The sequence below is a fragment of the Strongylocentrotus purpuratus genome, unplaced genomic scaffold, assembly GCF_000002235.5.
Source record: "Strongylocentrotus purpuratus isolate Spur 01 unplaced genomic scaffold, Spur_5.0 spur5_scaffold_8, whole genome shotgun sequence".
NCBI classification, from domain to species: Eukaryota; Metazoa; Echinodermata; class Echinoidea; order Camarodonta; family Strongylocentrotidae; genus Strongylocentrotus; species Strongylocentrotus purpuratus.
The window spans coordinates 4,156,521-4,176,481 of NW_022145614.1; the positions used below are offsets into that span (position 1 = coordinate 4,156,521).

At 35.5% G+C, this 19,961-nt stretch overlaps 2 protein-coding genes across 2 annotated transcripts in view; one reads left to right on the top strand and one right to left on the bottom strand.

Moving 5' to 3' along the window:
- Positions 1–28: 28 nt before the first annotated feature.
- LOC105443039 (leukocyte receptor cluster member 1) lies at positions 29–5,798 on the top strand. Its single transcript, XM_030975576.1, has 6 exons — positions 29–157; positions 1,832–1,931; positions 2,638–2,826; positions 3,395–3,582; positions 4,251–4,399; positions 5,054–5,798. The coding sequence occupies exons 1-6, from the start codon at positions 135–137 to the stop codon at positions 5,695–5,697; spliced, it is 1,293 nt and encodes a 430-aa protein (XP_030831436.1). The 5' UTR covers positions 29–134; the 3' UTR covers positions 5,698–5,798.
- A 2,933-nt stretch (positions 5,799–8,731) lies between these two features.
- The window catches only part of LOC581380 (pre-mRNA-splicing factor ATP-dependent RNA helicase PRP16), a 31,011-nt gene continuing 19,781 nt past the window's right edge, over positions 8,732–19,961 (bottom strand). Inside the window, exons 11-26 of the mRNA XM_030975422.1 lie at positions 19,616–19,846; positions 18,668–18,829; positions 18,003–18,149; positions 17,466–17,564; positions 16,138–16,227; positions 15,731–15,815; positions 14,916–15,071; positions 14,263–14,410; positions 13,529–13,691; positions 12,964–13,128; positions 12,293–12,441; positions 11,540–11,729; positions 10,904–11,029; positions 10,264–10,359; positions 9,433–9,554; positions 8,732–9,007 (exon numbers count right to left, since the gene is read on the bottom strand). Coding sequence (XP_030831282.1) covers positions 8,923–9,007; positions 9,433–9,554; positions 10,264–10,359; positions 10,904–11,029; positions 11,540–11,729; positions 12,293–12,441; positions 12,964–13,128; positions 13,529–13,691; positions 14,263–14,410; positions 14,916–15,071; positions 15,731–15,815; positions 16,138–16,227; positions 17,466–17,564; positions 18,003–18,149; positions 18,668–18,829; positions 19,616–19,846 — 2,214 coding nt within the window. The 3' untranslated portion in view covers positions 8,732–8,922. The remainder of the gene's footprint in view (positions 9,008–9,432; positions 9,555–10,263; positions 10,360–10,903; positions 11,030–11,539; positions 11,730–12,292; positions 12,442–12,963; positions 13,129–13,528; positions 13,692–14,262; positions 14,411–14,915; positions 15,072–15,730; positions 15,816–16,137; positions 16,228–17,465; positions 17,565–18,002; positions 18,150–18,667; positions 18,830–19,615; positions 19,847–19,961) is intronic.

The following is a 19,961-nucleotide window of genomic DNA, read 5'->3' on the forward strand; positions in this document are numbered from 1 at the left end:
AAGTCGAAGTCCGGATATCCGATCTGGGAACGACACCGATCGTATCGCCTAACCCGAATATCGACGTGATGAAGATCGGATTGAAGTCGTAACATGTTTCTATCATTTTAGAGCAAAGGTGATACAATTTCACTATGAATATTCTACCGAAGAAAAGGTGAGATTATGCCTTATCATCTATGTCATATGCTTAAGCTTAATACTTCGTTTAAATACGTTAACAATACAATTATTGTGAGCGCAATTGTTTTATGTAGTCCCATGTGTGTGCAATGGTGTGGTCTAGATTGTTTGTTGTCATTTACGAATAACGTTCCTCAAAATCTTAATGTTTTTCTTTGTGCACGTCACCTACTTTGGCTGTGCACAGCTTGTTTCTCTACTATCTTTTAACGTCAGCCTTACTACAGAATTAGTAACATATCTACATTTAGGCCTAGCTAGCATATGTGGCAAGTTTTCTGTTTATTCTGAGAGAGAAAAAAATGCTGCTGCTTGATGCATGATGTTCGATTGAGGGCATGGAATTCTTGTGGAAATATTTCCAATGACGGTAAAGACTAGAGTGACTGTTAGTGTTACCGTTAGAGTTTAGACTAGATTTTTTTTTCTTCTCTCCTCTTCTTCTTCATGTATTACTCGCTATAAAAAAGCGAAACAAATGGGCTCAAATAATCATGTGCGCGTGCGGTGCAAGGTGGTTGCATATATATGGGACCCTCTCTCCTTAGTCTTGACTTAACACAAAGTCTTTTGACACTTGACTGCATCCTGTTAACTTGCACACCAGCAACGCACAGCAGTTAATACTAATGCATGGGTACAAGTAATAAGCGCGGTATAAATTAAGTAATAATAATAATAATAATAATAATAATAGTGATAGACTATTTCCAGAATATATTATTCAATCATGCCCATATCATATGTATTCTTGAATTTTGTTTCCCTTTTGTAATAAAATTTGATTATACTTGAAGCTTTTGTAGAAATCGTGGATCAAAAATGTCACTTTCCTTAATTCAAAGACTGTAAAATGTGATTGAAATTGAATTGTACAGTTATTTTTGTCAACCTTTTATTTAGTCACAGCATCCTTTTACAAATTTAAAAGTTTCTTGTTGCATTAAGGCAACAGCACAATCCCAATGAAATTCAATATAGAAGATTTGTGTTCCATCACTCATCAACAAATGCCCCTTACCTGAACATTTAGTACAAGTACATGTATCTGGTTGGTAATAAAATGACACTCTAGCTAGTACCCTGGTAAAATTTATTTTGGTTTAAAAATGTACTAGATACGATTAAATAAGGGCAACTTGCTGCCCAAATATTTTGTCATATTCGGGCAAAGAGCTGCCCAAATATTGTCATATGATATCATCATATGGGAGTATTCATGCGACTGTATAAACTCATCCCAATTTGGGAGAAGGTGAAGCAAGTAAGGAAAAATAACTTCCATTATCTGTAAAATGCTGTTTCTTCTTTAAAAACCCTTTAAGTGATATATAATTGTGTATCTTGTGGTTTCAGTTACTATTTTTTCATGAAGTTGATGTTATTCCAGTTATTCCAGATTATAATTTAAACTTAACTGAATTCTCTTGCGGCACCCCTAACGATGCTTTGCTGCACCCTGGTTGAGAAAAACTGAAATAGCGGAACTTACAACTACAAGCAATGCTCATTATTTAATAAGTGGCAACTAAGAGAAAAGTGGACCTACATCCACAAGGTTTCAGAGTAGAGAATAATTTTGTCTTTCACTTTTATCAGGTCTTTGTATTAACTGTTGTCATATTCACCCTCCTTTTTTTTTTAATAGTTGGCATGTTCGAACTCGAGATAATATTGCCAAAGTCAAGAGGGATGAAGCTCAAGCCGCAGAGGAAGAGAAAGAGAAAGAAGGGAGGATTGCTCTGGCTGTAAGTGCAGTTATAATATATCTGAACTTTTAAGGTTACAAAGTATGTAACCATATTTCATCTGTATGGAGCCACAAGGATGTTTACTCATATACTTAAACACAGAGTTAACACCCTTCTGGCTCTGAACAGATGATTTGTTTCTTGGCATCAAACTGTTTCTTTAAAAAAAAACGTCATGATGTCGGAAAAAATAGGAATGATTATTTTTTAAAGAATAGATGTTTGGGCAATCTGAAAAGGAGTTCTTCACACATTAGCCCTGTAAAAATATATAAATAGAAGTTCCGTCTAAACTTAAGGTATTTGAATGTGGACCTCTCGCAATATTGTAGAAACTAGTCACTAGGATATCTAAAAGAACATGTACATAAAAATTGATGAGCTGGCTAACTAATGCTACGTCTGCATGGTTCTTTATTTTTTTCACACAGCAAAATTATCTCTTTAGGAGAACTGCATTTTGAGACATATTTGGATTGGAAGGAACCAGGATCAAAGGATTTTTTTTTTTTAATTGGATTTTTAGATTTAGCAGGAATTCTTATTTTGCTTATTCTAGGAATTGTGATGAGTCATAAAGATGCATTCGCAAATAAATACATTTACATTTTACTTATAGTGTATAGAATCTTGGAAAATTGAATTTGCTGTATTTGCTGAATATTTTATTGATATATATATGGATTTGAATGATCCTTTACAGGAGCAAGAAGCACGTACTGAAAAGCTTAGGATAAAAGCCCGAAACAAGAGTTTTGGCAACGCCATCTATGGATATGAAGAGGAAGAGATTGGACCACAGCCAATGCCTGATGTGGCACCTACAGGAGTATCCCCTTCTCAACCCCTGCCCAGAACTCACATCAACTTCTTCTCAGAAATAGAGGCAGGGGTAAGATCATATCCTCTTGACTTCAACTGATGTTGTGCAGTTTGTGTGCAGGCTTTTATTTGTAAGAATATATATGAATAAAGCACATTCAAAGAAAAGTAGGTTTAATGTACTGTTTGATAGTGGCAGCAAATGCAAATTTACAAGACTTCGGAAATAATTTTATTTTTTGTGTGTATTGGGACAATTAAAGATACAGACTATACATGTCCCCATGGAGTAATAGCTGCATGATTTCTACCACTTAAAGATATTTCATATTACAGATTTTCCCTTGTCTAGCTTTATTTTGAACACATGTAAATAACATTCATAATCTTTGAGAGGTGTGTTTGTTCTCAAATAACAAACTATGTTCACATATATAAACAAGATTTAGGATTAAAGAGAACACATATCAGTAATCAGTTATGATCACAAACTATGAATGTATTATACTATTACTATTGCAGCTTTACTTTAAGTCCTCTATTCTCTTAATGTAAACATTTTAAAAATTTGATCAGAGCTGTGTATTCAGCATATAACTGCATCTATTTAGAGACCTCCATTTCTCGTATCCTGACAGAGCAACACAAATACCGGTAACAAGGACCATGAGGCTGAGAAGAAGCAGGAACAAGATGCCTATGAGAAGAAGATTGGGCTACTGGTAGGTCTTGGACAAAGTGCCATTGAAACACAACCAGTCAAACCTTGGTATCAGCAAAACAGAGAAGAAAAGGACAAAAAAAGCGTGGATGCAACAAGTACAGAGTGAGTTCAATTATTTAAGTTCTCCATTTTTCTATTTCATTATGTACTCATTCTTGTGAAGCAGTGGTCCCTTGATCTGGGAGTTATAGTTCCCATGGTGTTGCTTAGGAGTAAAGAATTGTTTTTTAATGAAATAAACCAAATCCAATTTCTGTGTGCATAACGGGAGTAACAGTACTGATCAAGGATTGATATTTAGGGGGCTCACAACAGTGACAAGGAATGGCACCTAAAAGGTAATCAACCCTTTATAAAAGGTTGTAAATGCTGATACAAATGTCATTTAAATATCACCTGTGGGTTATGTTATAGTCAGCTAATCTGAGATTTTTCATGTACTAAAATTAGTTAATATTATAAAGTGTTAGTGATAACATGATATAATGTTGAAATTAAGAGGATATTTATCAAGCAATAAACGTATCGTACAATATGAAACAGAGATCTTCGGCTCTACACAAACTTTTTAAGCAACACACTCATTTTCAAGTCACATTTATATAATTTTTACAGAAAAGAGATAAAAGTATTAAGTGTATTCCTGATGACATGGTAAATAAGTAAAATGTTTTTGTCTTTGATATTGAAAGATTTAATTTTTATTATTTTTTAACTATAACCTGTGCTAATACTTCTTTTAACATTTATTTTTAATTTTCAATTTGCAGCACACATGAAATGAAGAGAAAAGCATCAATGGATCCAATGAATGCCATGTTGAGGTACCTTGGGAAGAAACCAAAGAGTGTGACTGAGACAAAGACTACCATTCAACAAAATTCTTCCAAAGAGAAGGAATCTCTACCAAAAGGGGTATGAATTGAAGGGATTTTATTTAACTTCACATGTATTGCTTTCACCCTCAGTATCCAGTTTCTATATCACATATCTTATCTTTTTCTTATTTTGTGTTTTTGTTTGCAATCTAAGATTCATTGATATGAACCTTTGTCTGTGTTACCTTACTAATTTTGCTCTTTTTGTCTGCCTCTCTCTCTCTCTCTCTCTCTCTCTCTCTCTCTCTCCTTCTGTATGACCAACAGTTTCGTAGTAATGTCCATTACTCATTGCCTCCCCTTTCTCTCTCTCTCTTTCTCTCTTTCTCTTTATCTCTCGCTCTTGTCTGTCTTTTGATCTCTTGCTTACTCCTCACTTCTCTACCATTCTCATGTAACTTTCTTTTTTTTTTTTTACTTGTATTCTGAGCAATACACTTCGAGTACTTACAATTCCTATAAAATCTTGATAAGTTTATGTCCAGTGGTTGATGATTGCCAAAAATTCATATATTTTTTTAACATTTGAAATAAACAATTGCTTTGTTTGAAAAGATAATCCTTATATTTTATTGTTTTGCAATAGGTTTCTTTTGTATTGATGTGTCAATATATGGGAAAATTCTGCTTGCTTATTAGAATATATCATGTGATATGCATCAGTAAATATCATCACACTTAAAGCCATTTTACAGCAAACCATTTCTTCTCCCATACACAGGGTCTGCCTGGCACAACAAGTCTAATGAAGATGTTCAGCAAGTACAAGAATAAATCTAAAGAGGAAGAAAATGGAAAGGAAACTACAAGTCACAAAAAACACAAAGAAAAGAAGAGAAAGAAAAATCACAGGCTAAAGGAAAGCAGAAGAGACTCAAAAAAGCATAGCCATAAGAAATCGAGTAGCAAACACAGAAAACATTCAAGACATCACAGTGATAGTACTAGTTCAGAGAGTGAGGACACAAGGCGAGAGGCTAGATTGTCAAGAAGACGTAAGAAATCTCAACAAAGAGATAGAAAACACAAGCGCAAATCAAGCAGGAGTGACAGCAATAGTGATAGTCAGAGCTCCTCTAGTAATGGAAGCGAAGAGACGAACAACCAGAAATTGCAGGTGTCTGCTAAACCTACTCCCACGATTGAACAGTTAAGAGCAGAGAGGGTGAGGAGAGAGGCAGCAGAGAGGACTAAGACCGAAAGATTTTTGGCTGGAAAGCCACTGGTAGAACAGCCTGCTCCTGTGTTGGTGATAACGGATAAATTGGATGGAAAATATAACTCACAGTTCAATCCACATCTAGCAAGAAAGCGTCAGCCAAAAGAACCTCTTTTTTAGACGACATTATTTATTTTTCTTCTATTCATTCTTTCTCCGTACAATAAGGCCTAAAAAAAAAGATGTTGTATTGCCCTTTGCGACCGACCCAAAAATCTAGAAATCAACAGTTGGCTGTTTTTTTATTTTTTATTTTTTTTAATCATTTTTTAGAAGAATAAAAAAATAAATTAAAGCATTCAAAATTGAGAAATATCAGCCAAAAGAGGGAGTAAAAAAAAAAAGATTTCCGACCAACCGACCTATGTTTTGGAACCTCAAGGGCAGTACAACATCTTATTTTTTTTAGGCCTAATGGTAATACATGAATGCATTTTCTGTGAAAAATCAAAGATTTACTAAATATTTTCCCAATCAGAGATAATATTTCATTTAATTAGCTAAGTTGAAAAATATATATCAGGATTTTCCTATTTGAATAAATTGTTCTCCTTTGAAAATTCTGATTTATATTTTACAGGATCTCTTACCAAAATGAAGAGAACCATATCTGGAAATTCCACTCGATTGCATGGTTGAAAATAATACCATTCAGGAGATATTAATACTGGATACAGTACGTCTTAAGAAAATCAACACTAAACCTGCGATTCCTCAATAATGCAGACAATCCAGAGTAAAGTTTTATTGGTTGTATTCTATCTTCAAAAGTGTATCCAAACAGTTGACAATAGTGCAAATCTTATTTTTACCCCTCTACCTTCTCCAATATTATGCATTGCCTTAAACGTTCATGTTTCTCTACCTCTCACTCTATCTCTCCTTCACTCTATCACCAGGGCTCTGCACTAACTTTTTTCATAGTTGGTCTGGATTTAAAGTTTTAGAGTCTGAACGTTTGAAACCCCATTCAGTAAATTTTGTAAAATTTGTACTTCTTGAGGGTTTCGACTCAATATGTGGACATCGTTGAATGCCAGGCACCCGTTAGTGTTGAGCCCTGGTTTAACTAATCGAACAATACATGAATTGAAATATGCGATCATATTGGAGTGTACAACCTTTATAAGTGTACATTTGTTTATTATAGCTCTTTTATATTTATACCCATTATGAAAACCAGAAAATAAATGGTAATTTGTTTTAAAGTAAACTTGCAATCTTTTCAGCATGTTTTATTTGTTACATGAGTTTATTTTGTTTGTACTCTATTCTAGATATTTCTTTCATGAGACTGACTAAGAGAACAAAATAGGTGGATAGGCACTGTAAATAATCAAATAGAAAATTATATGTGAAGAGATATGTGAACTGGCGCACAAAATAAAAATGATTAGCATTCTGTAAAGTATATCAGAGTTATTGAAAAATTGTTTTTAATTTACAAATTACAAAATACAATTACAGTTCATTTTGTACATACATACATATATAAACATAATATGTCTCCAATAAGAAATTTTCAGCATAATTGATTTATAAGAAAACTTTTGATGGGAATGTCCAAAAATGGCTTTGATTAGTTATGAAGGATTTTCTTACAAGTTAAAACAGGAAGATAAGAATTTCTGGAATTTCAAACATGTGATTTACCTGATATTCAAATAATAGTCACGATTAGTTTTGAAATGGCATGCTACAAACCCTCTCAAAACAATTAGTCTGCTCTGTTAATTAATTCCCAATTTGATACAATTAAACTGTCATTTAAGAAGTAATTTGCAGGAGACAAGAAGGTCCTATGGAAATGCAGACAACATAAACATAGACCTTCCTTAATAAAAAGCATCATGTATTATCTTCTGTAGAATGTACAAAAGGATTTTCACACTGATTGATTACATGATTTATTCAAATGCATTGTCAAACAAAACAGATACTAAACAACATTTGATGTACCGGTATTACAAGTAAAATTAAAGTAGATGGTATAGTCAACTTTACCTTTCCAGTTAACAGTACAAAGAAGGAAGATCAATAGCATGCCCTATAATTAAGATGTGTATTCGAGTCTACGCCACACTCTGAGGACAATAATAATAATAATAGCTAGTTCTTATATAGCGCTATTCAGGACCGAAGGCCCTCTCAAAGTGCTTTACAGATATGTATCGATACATCCTTTTCAAATAAGTCCCCAGGGACTATTTAATTCTGGTGCATAACTGTAAACATTTTCTATCAGTATGGTATTGCAAAAATGTTTACAGATGAACTACAACATTGGTCAAAGTCATGCTTTGTTTTCACTTTTTCCCCTTTTGCATCACTCATCTATACCTTCTAATATCATAGCATTAATAACCATGCTCCAGGTCTTTAAGTAGCCTTCAACCAACCCACAAACTTCAGTCTGACAAAAAGGCCTTGTCATTTATACAGTGTAGGCCTTCTCTAATTTAAGTTAAAACATTTATGAATGTATTTTATAACCTTGAAATTTATCCCTGTGACTTGAAAATCTAAATATGTGAAAGTACTTGTCCCAAAGTTATTCAGACATGAGCAAAATTATTTAAACACAGTATTATCGTTTTGGGGCAAAATAAATGTCCACACTGAGGGCACCACATATCTAATGCACAGAGGTTCTTATACTCTTTTCACACTGGTTTTGCTTAACCCCGTACTTTGCTTAGCCCCGTACTATCCTTAACCCCGGACTATTTTTTTTGGCTTTTCACACACGCTGTTTTTAGTCCCGTACTAGCGCCTATTCCAGAATAAGAAAATTCCCGCTGTTCTCACTGCATTTCGTTAACCCCGGATATCGTGTATGTTATGATTGGACATACTTCGCATCTGGCCAGCTGCGATACGCTCCATTGCGTAGTACCGGACTATTTCTCGTTTCTGTTCTCATTTATTTGCTTAGCACCGCAATTGCGGGGTTAGCAGGAGTTAGCACCACAATTGCAGAGTTAGCCCTGCTATTTTGCAGGGTTAGTTAACCCCGTACTATAGGTGGGGTTAGCCAACTTTAGCCCACTTTGGTAAAAACCAGTCTGAACAGAAAGTGGAATAGGCTTAACCCCGTACTATAGGTGGGGCTAAGACCCCCCCTTAACCCCACCTATAGCACGGGGTTAAGCAAAATATTGCCAGTGTGAAAACAGTATTAGAAGTATCCAAAACTGTTGGAGAGCTAGGAACTATCCTCGCACAAGTAAGAAAATGTGAACATGATAGAAGATTTAACTGTTTATTTTGAAACCCATGTGACTTGAACCAACACTGATCTACATTCAAGAAATTCTTACTATACACTTAAGTAATCCTGAAAGATCATAATCCAAATGATGAAGGGGTTTTCCTCCTCGGTGTTGAAGAGGTAGATTCTTCTTTCCTTCCGGGTGTTGCAATTTTCATACTGCAAGAAAGTAAAATAAATTTTATAATAAGATTAATATTGACAGGAATCATCATTCACATTAATATTCTAACTACATGTTTTCTTGCATTAACACATTCTAGATTTAATTGTTTTACATGTCTGATGTGTAAAATTATATGGTTTCTGAAAATCCTCAATCTTCTCATCACATTTTATTTTCTGTACATGGATTTCATTTTAAAGACAGATGTTTTTCAATTAATCAATGGGACAAGTCTTGAGATTATTTGTACATTTAGGTTTCAAATCTAATGGTATATAATGAATCAAGAACATAAATGGACATATCAAAAGCATCTATGCATGTCCATTCTATAGTAGGGCTAGTACATTTATACTATCATCAGGTGGGTTAAAATCTTTTGTTATGACCAAGACTTTAGGATGCTAACAATACTTACCTTCTAGATGATTTAATTCTCTCAAGAAGTTTGTCTTCTTTCCTTGCCCTAAGTTCTTCTGTTGCTAGGGCCATCTCTTCCTCCATGTTGGGTAAGTCTGCCTTGGCTGCCTGACGTCCTTGCTAAATATTTCAAAGGGAAAAAAAATGTGTTTCTCATTAAATTAAACAGGCTAATGCCATGCAGTATTCATACACTCGACCTCACCATTGAAGTAATAATGCAAGGTTTTTCTAGTTATCAAATTATTTGAATTGAATTGAATTGGAATTAATTAACAACATAAGACAATGTTACAAATGCATTTTCAAGTGGGTAACAAAGTAACAATTGATGTCGTATACATATCCATACATGAGTTACAAAGAAAAGAAAATATCCATAGTTGAACCATTATTATGTACAAAATTAATCATATTCCATGTCATATCAAACCTGTGAATTAGCTATAACTTAATAATACATAGAGATTTGGTTGAATTCCTTAAAGATACATAAAAGTGTGGCTGGAATCGAAATTCACAGAATTCCAATAGTGTATATTAAGAGATTCAAATAAAGGATATTTTTAACTTAAAAACTTGAAATGTTGTTAAAGGGAGAACAAAAGTTAGCATGAGTGCTATTCCGGATTGGTTCTGATCAATCATGATTGGTATAGTGGTTCATTCATTTGACTTCCAACTGAAAGGTTGAGAATTTGATTCCCACCCTGACACCACTGTCCTTTGGCAATACATTAATGTTGATTGGATTAAAGAAACATACCAGTCTTTTATTTAAACATATTTGTGGCTTAATTAAAAAAATAATATATTAAAAAAAACATACCTGTCTTGTTTTGCCTTTTTCCTTGATGCTGTAGAACATAGGTCCCAGCTCAGCCAACCACTCCCCCTCCACTGCTGTCACACACTGCATGTATTCCTGGAAGGAAGCAAACACAGAGATAAATCATAATTCTACATGCTTTCATTATACACAGGTTGACATGTGCTATGGTACATCAACCAATTAACCAGCCATCATGGCATATTGGCTACACATTCACACAGTTTGTATACACATGGAGTTTTCTAATAGCAGCTATTCTCATCAAGAATACATCCCATTATATATTGGTCATTTCTACAGAAAGGCCACCACCTAATATGAGGCTGATCACCTTGATTCCTAAACAGTACATTCAAATATAATAGAACCTATGAAAAAGGTCCTCGACATTGTCTATACTCTCATCTGAAGAGGTTTAAGGAACAGGGATGCCAGTTTTCAGGAAAAAGCCTGAATTCAGGCCCTGGCCCATAGTTTAGGCTTTTTGTGTACAAAATAGCTCATTCTATGTGATTTTCAGAACCTCTGATCAATTATAATTGAATCCCTGGGTAAGGAAGATTGATCCATCTGAATGAATGTAAAATATACCAATGAAAACTCTACACAAGCAAAAATACAAAAAACAACAACATACCTTTGAGGTCATGACCAGCTCATGGTAGATGATATACTCTGGTGTGAACCCCATACCAAAGAGGGCGCTAGTCGGATGCAGATGACATGGCATACCAGTCCTCACGTTCACATACTCTCCTATGCCCTGATAGGTAGAATATACAACAACAACAAAGAGAACAATAATGAATCTTACTTTTTATTTTCCATCACTCCATTTGACCTTTCCCAGAGTACATTAGATAATGAGACATTGACATTCATATCAATTCATACATCCAGTGAATAAGTGGCAATGAAAGTTTCTGTATCAAAAAAATTGTTCAACATTTTGCAGTCTCATTTACTCCCCCTCCCAAAACATGTAAAACATTAACAAAGATGAAACCAATGATAAAAAATCAAATAATTATAATTCAAAAATCATCAGCTTGATCATTAGCTACAACACACATCTTTAAAGAAGGTAATTAAACATGAATGTGCAATGCTCTCTGAGCAGCTATCAAACTATCCTTGAGATTTTTAAGACGTTTAGACTCAGTCTACATGAGCTTAGAACAAACTTGAAAATCAATAAGCTACAACAATAGACTGTTCAAAAGCTGTAAACTTTTTAAGGCATTTACTAAAATGAATACCAGACAATACTGACCTTAAGCTTGGCAGCATGGTGGAAGAAAGCAGAACAGATGCATTTCCTGATCAGATCCCAGCTGGTCCCGCTTGAGACCAGCTCCATCCCTTGTTGATCCATGATGTCTTTGAGCTGCTGCCTCACCTCACGCACCTTACGCATTGCCTTCACATGGATGAAATGCTCAGAGGACCAGCTCGAAGAGTAGCTGTTGTCATGGTAATAACAAGAGTAACATAATTTAGACACCAATGTCTACCAAACTTCAAGAATTTGTTGAAATAACTTGACTGATGAAATCAGACATTTTTTTTTTAAAGCGTTTTTTTAAAGCCAACAATGAGGGAGTTGCTACACAATTTCAAATTGGATACTTGGTCAACAATGGATCATCTAACTTTTTATCAATTTCATGGAGCAAGTGATAAAGAAAAAAAGTAATACTAATGATCACTATGGTTGTGCTCCATTAGTATTTCTGAGAAACCTGATACCTGATAGCTTTAGGACCTAAAAAATGATTTGTATTACAAAAAATATCTTTGAAATGGAGAGAACTCAGGTTCAAATGTGTCTGTGAAACCCCATACCATTTACTTTCAAATGTGTGGTTCTTTAAATTTATCCCAATGTCCAAATATATTTCTCAACCTCTCTCAAGCCACTCTGGCCATACAGTATAACTGTAACTTACATTAAAAATTGATTGTGTTACTTAATGATAAAGAAATGTGCACATGAGAGGTGGATCATTGTCTTGTTTCAACGTACTGGTTGTTTTTCCACTGCTGGTAGACATTGAGAAAGGTCAGATGATCACTCTCAGGGACTGAGAACTTTTCCCTGGCCTGATCACTGTCTTCCTCTCTACCCTTGGGTCGGTAGAAGATGGATGGAACAGACAACATCGACACAATGATCTGTGGAAAGAAAGAGAATGATATGTTTCCTTTATTCACAAGTATCACTTTCATGCAAAGCAATTTCTAATCTCCATTTGTAATAAACAACTACTCAAAAGAAATTAAAAAAATATTAATTTAAATTTAAGATCCGTTTTTATAAATTTCACTTCAGTGAACAATAACACTTGTTGCACTTGTCACTTCCTCATAACTTTAGCATCTTAACATGTTACCAATTCTTGGAAATTTTCTTGTTCTATTTAGTCAACTCCTTCATTCCAAGATATTGATGTTTCTTATACAGTGTACAAATATTTGGGCAATAGCATTAAGCATGCACAAAAAGCAATCTCAATTCTTAATTTTGATACCGTAGTTGCAGGAAGTCATGTTTGCTGTTCATTCGCTCAAATCCTCCAAATACATTCAGTAGATGTAAATAAGGCAATGATCTAGACTGATTGTATAAGTTACCTTCAGGGTCCAAGCACTGTATCATCTGTCTGACCATAAGTTCTTTTGAGGGTGTCTACTTACCAGGGCTTCTGAGCTGCATCCCATCTCACATGCTACTATGAGAAACTTAGAGAGTGCAGGATCTAGAGGAAACTCTACCATCCGTCTACCGATGGGAGTCAGTTGACCAGTGTTATCTAAAGCTCCTAAGATCCATAGCTGGTACATGGAGTTCAACATGTTGTCCTAGAGAGAGAGAGAGAGAGAAGGAAAAAATCACATTATTTTAATGTTTGTGTCCTTTAAAGTGGTGGGAGCCCCAAATTGCCAACAAATTTCACTTAAATTGTATCATAATATGAAAGAGAATGTCTTTTAAGACACAATTCTGCAAATATTTTTCCCACAAAATGTGTATGGAGACATATGTTGATAAAATATACATAATTTGGGTTTTCCGTTGTATGCAGAAAACCTAAATTTTGTATTGTTTCATCAATATTTGACTTCAAACACATTTGTTTTGAAAATCCTTGCAGAAACTACCTAGGGTGTAAATATCCCAAAGGCACTTGTTCTACAGTCAAATCACTGAAATAATGTTTAGCATTAGGTTTTTAATTGAACTTAAAGTATATTTTCTTACCTGAGGGGGTGGGTCCATGAAGTGGAAGAGCAGAAGATCATCGACTCCTAATGATTTGAGAAGGAGCACCACATTGGCAAGGTTTGTTCTTTGGATCTCGGGCACTGTTGTCATCAGTAATTCGTTCTTATACGCACTCTCTGTGTACAGTCTATAACACTGCCTGTTATTGCAAGATATTACCATAGAAACATGAAATGAAGTAGATAATGAATACTATTGTTTTACAGTTCAAAGATACAACCCCTAATATGATTATGAAAATTTGCAAAGGAATCATTCATACCCTTTGTGCTACAAAACAAAAAATATTTGTGAATGGTTGAGATTTGTGAGATTTTAGACCTGCAATTGTATTTATAACATTGGTACAAATTCTGTTTTGCGATCATTACACAGTACTACCAGAAAGAAACATTTTGTCAATGTAAAAATCAAGTGATTTTTCATTTTCTGTTAAATACATAAAATTAGGCATACGTGTTTGTTGTACAGATGCCCCACACAACATAGGCTGAGAGTCCTTTCACTTAAGCTCAAAATGACGAGTTTCTTTCATTGACCATTGATTTATATGCCATCGTCATAGTGCTCGTCAAAACTGCCCCAAATAAAATTTACATTAATTATTCATATTGTTAGTGGACTTTAAAGAAATTGTTTTTAAAAATTACTCTTTTTGTCATATGGATTTGCCTTTAATTTTTTTTATCAGCACTGTGCTGTAGACTTACCCTGGCCCTGTCCTACCAGCTCTACCTGATCTCTGCCTAGCGTTCGCCTGACTGATGGGGTACACCTGCAGAGCATCCATACCTATACGAGGGTTGTACACCTTCAGCTTACAGTACCCAGCATCCACTACAAACATGATGCCGTCAACTGCATGGAGAGAGGAAGGCAAGTGTGATATGAGAGAGTGTACTAGATGTCAAGAAATAAATAGGTACAGTGTTATTGAAGATCAGTAGCCAAGTGGCCAGAACATAAACATGTTAGGTTCAAAACAGAGATGAGCACACGGATAAGGATTTGGTTTTGAAGAGGATTCTGAAATTCATAGGTTCATATTTTGTTTTAAACATATAACATAATGCTTGTCTTTTTAAAGCTAAGCTATGACATATAGTATATCGCCACCTTCTTTGTAATGCATTACTCTTACACAAATTAAGAATGTTCACTTTAACATGTCACATTAAAGGATGAAACTGACATTACTAATACTTTCATTAAATTTATTTAATTTGCAACAGAACACAATACTGGACTGAGCAGAATCACCTGTCATGAACTAAGCAGAGACAGTGAACTTTAATAACATGTACCAAGCTTGAATCAATAAATTCATTCAAATTTGTTTGAATTTGACTGGAATAAAACTGACCTGTGAGTGAAGTTTCAGCAATATTGGTAGCCACCACACACTTTCTGACTCCATCCGGTGCCTTCTGGAAGATCTTAGCTTGAAGGTCTGACGGGAGCTGAGAGTAGATGGGTAAGATGGCAAGCTGAGGGGCGTTGTCTAGCTCTCCTAGACGCTCTGTAATAGTGGTGTCAAGATAACAAAGTTAAAAACTCAATCAGATGAACACATATGAGGCCATCAGAATTCAAGCCTGGCTTTTGATAGTATCTAGGCAACTCTTCACCAAAAGTATGTACCAAAATTTATTGAATCATTCTGATACTAAATCTGTGTGCAACAAACACCTGTATCAAGAAACACAGTATATATCTTTGATGGTCAATATTATATCTGGATTTAAGAGGATAAACAGGATATGCCCAAAGCTCTCATGAAATTTTGAATATGCAAGAAATTATGATTTTCTATTCATATGAAAGTAGGTGTATCATTATTATTAAAATAATATAGATCAGTGAGACCCTTACACCAATCCACATTGTGTAAAAAAAAAGGAAACCATTCAATTACAGCTACTGTGGATTATCTATCCATATTAAATCAGTTTTGCTAGGACAAGATATTGAATTTTAAGTAATCAGACTTATCACTCCAAACACTTACGGACATTGGAAGATGATAAAAACTAGATAGAAAGATAATGATGATAATAATATTCTGCTTTTATATAGCGCTTAATACATCAATGATGTCTCTAAGCACTTTACAGATATATTATTGATGTGTACAGACTAGAGGAAATGAAATGTGGTTTGACCATGATGACCCTTTACCTGAAATCAGGTCACAGGTGACCTCGATGTCCTCTTGTCCAGGCATGAAGACCAAGATATCCCCAGGAGGGGGTTGTAGATGGATCTGAATGGACTGCTTGACCGCTGCATCCACATAGTCTTCTACTACATTCTTACTGAACATGGTATCCACAGGGAATGTCCTGCCAGGGATCTAGGGGTTGAAAGAAAGACGGTGAAGGGTTATGGGTGAGGTCAAGATTGGTATGCGGGTCGGTGTCAGACCTGAATGGACTGCTTAACCGCTGCATCCACATAGTCTTCTACAACATTCTAACTGAACATGGTGTCCACAGGGAATGTCCTGCCAGGGATCTAGGGGTTGAAAAAAAGACGGTGAAAGGTCATGGGTGAGGTCAAACTTGGTATGCGGGTCGGTGTCAGACCTGAATGGACCGCTTGACCGCTGCATCCACATAGTCTTCTACAACATTCTTACTGAACATGGTATCCACAGGGAATGTCCTGCCAGGGATCTAGGGGTTGAAAGAAAGACGGTGAAGGGTTATTAGTGAGTTCAAGCTTGGTATGCTGGTCGGTGTCAGACCTGAATGGACTGCTTGACCGCTGCATCCACATAGTCTTCTACAACATTCTTACTGAACACGGTATCCACAGGGAATGTCCTGCCAGGGATCTAGGGGTTGAAAGAAAGACAGTGAAGGGTTATAGGTGAGGTCAAGCTTGGTATGCAGGTCGGTGTCAGACCTGAATGGACTGCTTGACCGCTGCATCCACATAGTCTTCTACAACATTCTTACTGAACATGGTATCCACAGGGAATGTCCTGCCAGAGATCTAGGGGTTGAAAAAAAGACAGTGAAGGGTCATGGGTGAGGTCAAGATTGGTATGCGGGTCGGTGTCAGATCTGAATGGATTGCTGACCGCTGCATCCACATAGTCTTCTACTACATTCTTACTGAACATGGTATCCACAGGGAATGTCCTGCCAGGGATCTAGGGGTCGAAAGTGAAGGGTTACGGGTGAGTTCAAACTTAGTATGAGGGTCGGTGTCTTTGTTAGTACTAGTGATAAAGTTGCTCATGCGTAGGTATATAGAAGGCAGCACACTGAGCTGACAGGTATTACGTTCCTGTGCGTACTAGTGTCCCTTTACGCGTAAGTTCGTATGGGAGCGGAATACCCGTTGGCTCAGTGTTCACCAAGTTGCCTACTTCACGAACGACTATATATCCATGCATGAACATCTTAATACAGTAAAGAGTTGATGTAAATAAAGGTGATGCTCAATACAAGGTGCTGCTAGTGACTGTGGTTGTGAACGATGATGATATTAGGCCTAGAAGTGTGCAGTGGCATTGGTTTCCATGTGAGTGCAGGAATAAGGGTGGGATAAGTGTTGATGTTAGTGTCAGATCAGGGATCACTTTTATTCTTTAAACTCTTCTATGAAGAAATATTTTAATATTGCAATGACAATATACATTAACAATGTTTAAAAGATCACAGTCTCTTTCATTTGACAGGCACGCTACATTAAAGCACAAGTATTCTATTTAGAAAAGAAAATCTGTATCTTTCCATATTTTATAGCAAAAATCGAATCAAAGGGACGTGCGACTTGGGCATTTAACATTTATACATGCAATAAATACTGTTGGCCACTGTCATTGCAGAATAATAGATTTGTCAGAAATGTTTACATAGGTTATCTTTATTGTTAAAACAGTGACAGCCAAAATAAAACTCACCTCAAAGACTGGAACATTTCCAAAGAATTTGGCAAACTTTTCTGCATCCATGGTTGCTGAGGTGACGATGAGCTTCATATCTGTCCGTCGAGCAACAACCTAACAAACACAGAAACAAAATGATTCATACTTTAACCTGTGCCATCATTGTAGCAATAATTTAATACACAAGTTGTTGGGTTATTAGTAGAAACTTAGGAAAAGTGATGCAAGTTGTTTTCATCATGTTCCATGTCTTTTCCACAGGTGGGTTTTTACAAACCCTTCATCCAACAGCCTCGTAAAAACACAATGTGAAGGTAAATCAAATGGAATCATCAATCAGACAAACAAAGAACTTACACAAATAAAAACACATTTCAAACTCTTTTTAAGACCTTTATAATGCTAACTGCTAACATATACATTGCTCTTCACAAGCACTTACAATCCATTAATGATCCTTCACCTATTTATATTTTGCAACTTGTATTTGGAAAAGTGCAAAATATCAATGTAGCTCTGAGCTGACAACAAGTGAAAATATGAAAGTCTCACCTCTCTTAGTAGACCAAAGAGAACATCAGTATTGAGTGATCTTTCGTGAGCTTCATCCATTATGACTGCACTGTAGTGATCTAGATCAGACTCGCGTAGCGACTCTCGCAGTAGAATACCATCAGTCATGTACTTGATCAATGTTTTCTGAGGTATTCACAGGAAGAAATGTAAACAAAAATTGTTAGATAGTTAAAACATCAACAGCGCTCATATACAGCATGTTTTCATCCTACTAATTATAAAAACGTATCTGCTCCGATGAAATGGCATAAATGTCTGATAGAAAATAAACTTCATAATCTTAACAATCTCATACATTACACAATCTATGTAGGGTAAATTGTATCATTTCTTCTTGCAAAAAGAAAGTTACATACATTCAAAATCATTTCAATATGTAACCAGTAATAGTTCTTGCTCAGAAGTTTCAAGCCTACCTGTTAATCTTGCAACCATCTCTTAGTTCCAGTAAAGAATTGCCAATTGATATATATATGTGAACACAATAAATGTCACTAATAAGTATTGTATACAGGTCAATGATTTAAATGTTACCAGTTTGGAGCAAGAGGCATATCTATTTCTACATTCAGAAGCATTTTTCTGTGAAAGATAATAAATAATAATAAAATCAAATATGGATTTCACTATTGAGAACTTACATCACTGGTGACATCCTCAAACCTGATGGCATAGCCTACTTCATCCCCTAGAGGAACGTCCATCTCTTCGCTGACTCTCTTAGCGACTGACATGGCTGCTACACGTCTAGGCTGAGTGCAACCAATCATACCAAACTTGCTGTAACCATCCTCATGGAGATACTGATATAAACAAATGCAAAAGATGAAACTATGAAAACTAAAACTGAGTAACAGGTACATATTCTGTACCATTAGGCTCATGCAATCTGAAGATCTGATTTCTTAATCAGTAAAATGCAAATATAACACCCTTTAAAACATTGTGCGTATGATCTAGCATGAATTACTTTATGACATGAATGACTGATCTTTACTTATTCTTGTTACATTCTCATCAATTGACAGTACCAAGCAAAACGAGTAAGACGCAAATAACACTGTAGTATATATCCAACAAGCAGAGATGTCATCCTTTTTAAACATGCCATCGTGACAGAAATATTAATTCAGTTTGTGGTTTCTCATTTCTCACCCCCTCCTTTGGTAACTTTTGGTAACTTTTCTTGAGGAACAGCATACATTCCTCCTTCATGCATATCCTTGTAATCATGAATTCACATTGAGTCACACTCCATCACAGACTGGGGGGTGTTTCACAAAGATCCTAAGTTGAACTTATCTTTAAGTTGAAACAATTATGGAAAGCTGTTAGCATCTTTGAAAATATTTTGTAAAAGCTATTTTAAAGGGCATAAAATGTTGATTCAAATAATTCATATTTTCTATTATCAAGGAGATTTCATGTTCTTGATGTGATTTCATGAAAAGTCGAAAATACTTGAATTTTTGCTTTTGAATATATTTCATTTTAAGGCTACAAATATCTCTCCATAATGGTTAAGTCCAACTTAAAAGTTAAGTTCGACTTAGGGTCTTTGTTAAACACCCCCCTGAAATACTACTGACCTGAGTGAGTTGAGTGGTTTTACCAGACCCTGTCTCCCCGACGATAATCACTACGCTGTTATCTCTGATCACGTTGAGCAACACCTGACGAGCGGCAAACACAGGTAGGTATTCACGCTGCTCCCGTAGAGACTTCATCTTAGCAAAGGCACTTGCTGCTTCCGTTTTCTCTTTCATGTGATCAGCAAACTGCTGCTGGGACTTGTAGTTAATGTTCTCTTCTTCTGTTCCCTATTTTGTGAAAAAGTATATCAAATTAACTTCTTCAAACACCCCTCCAAGTCTATTTCACAGTAAAAAAATCAAACTAGATGAGGGTAATAGGAAAAATGAGTAAAACCAGATG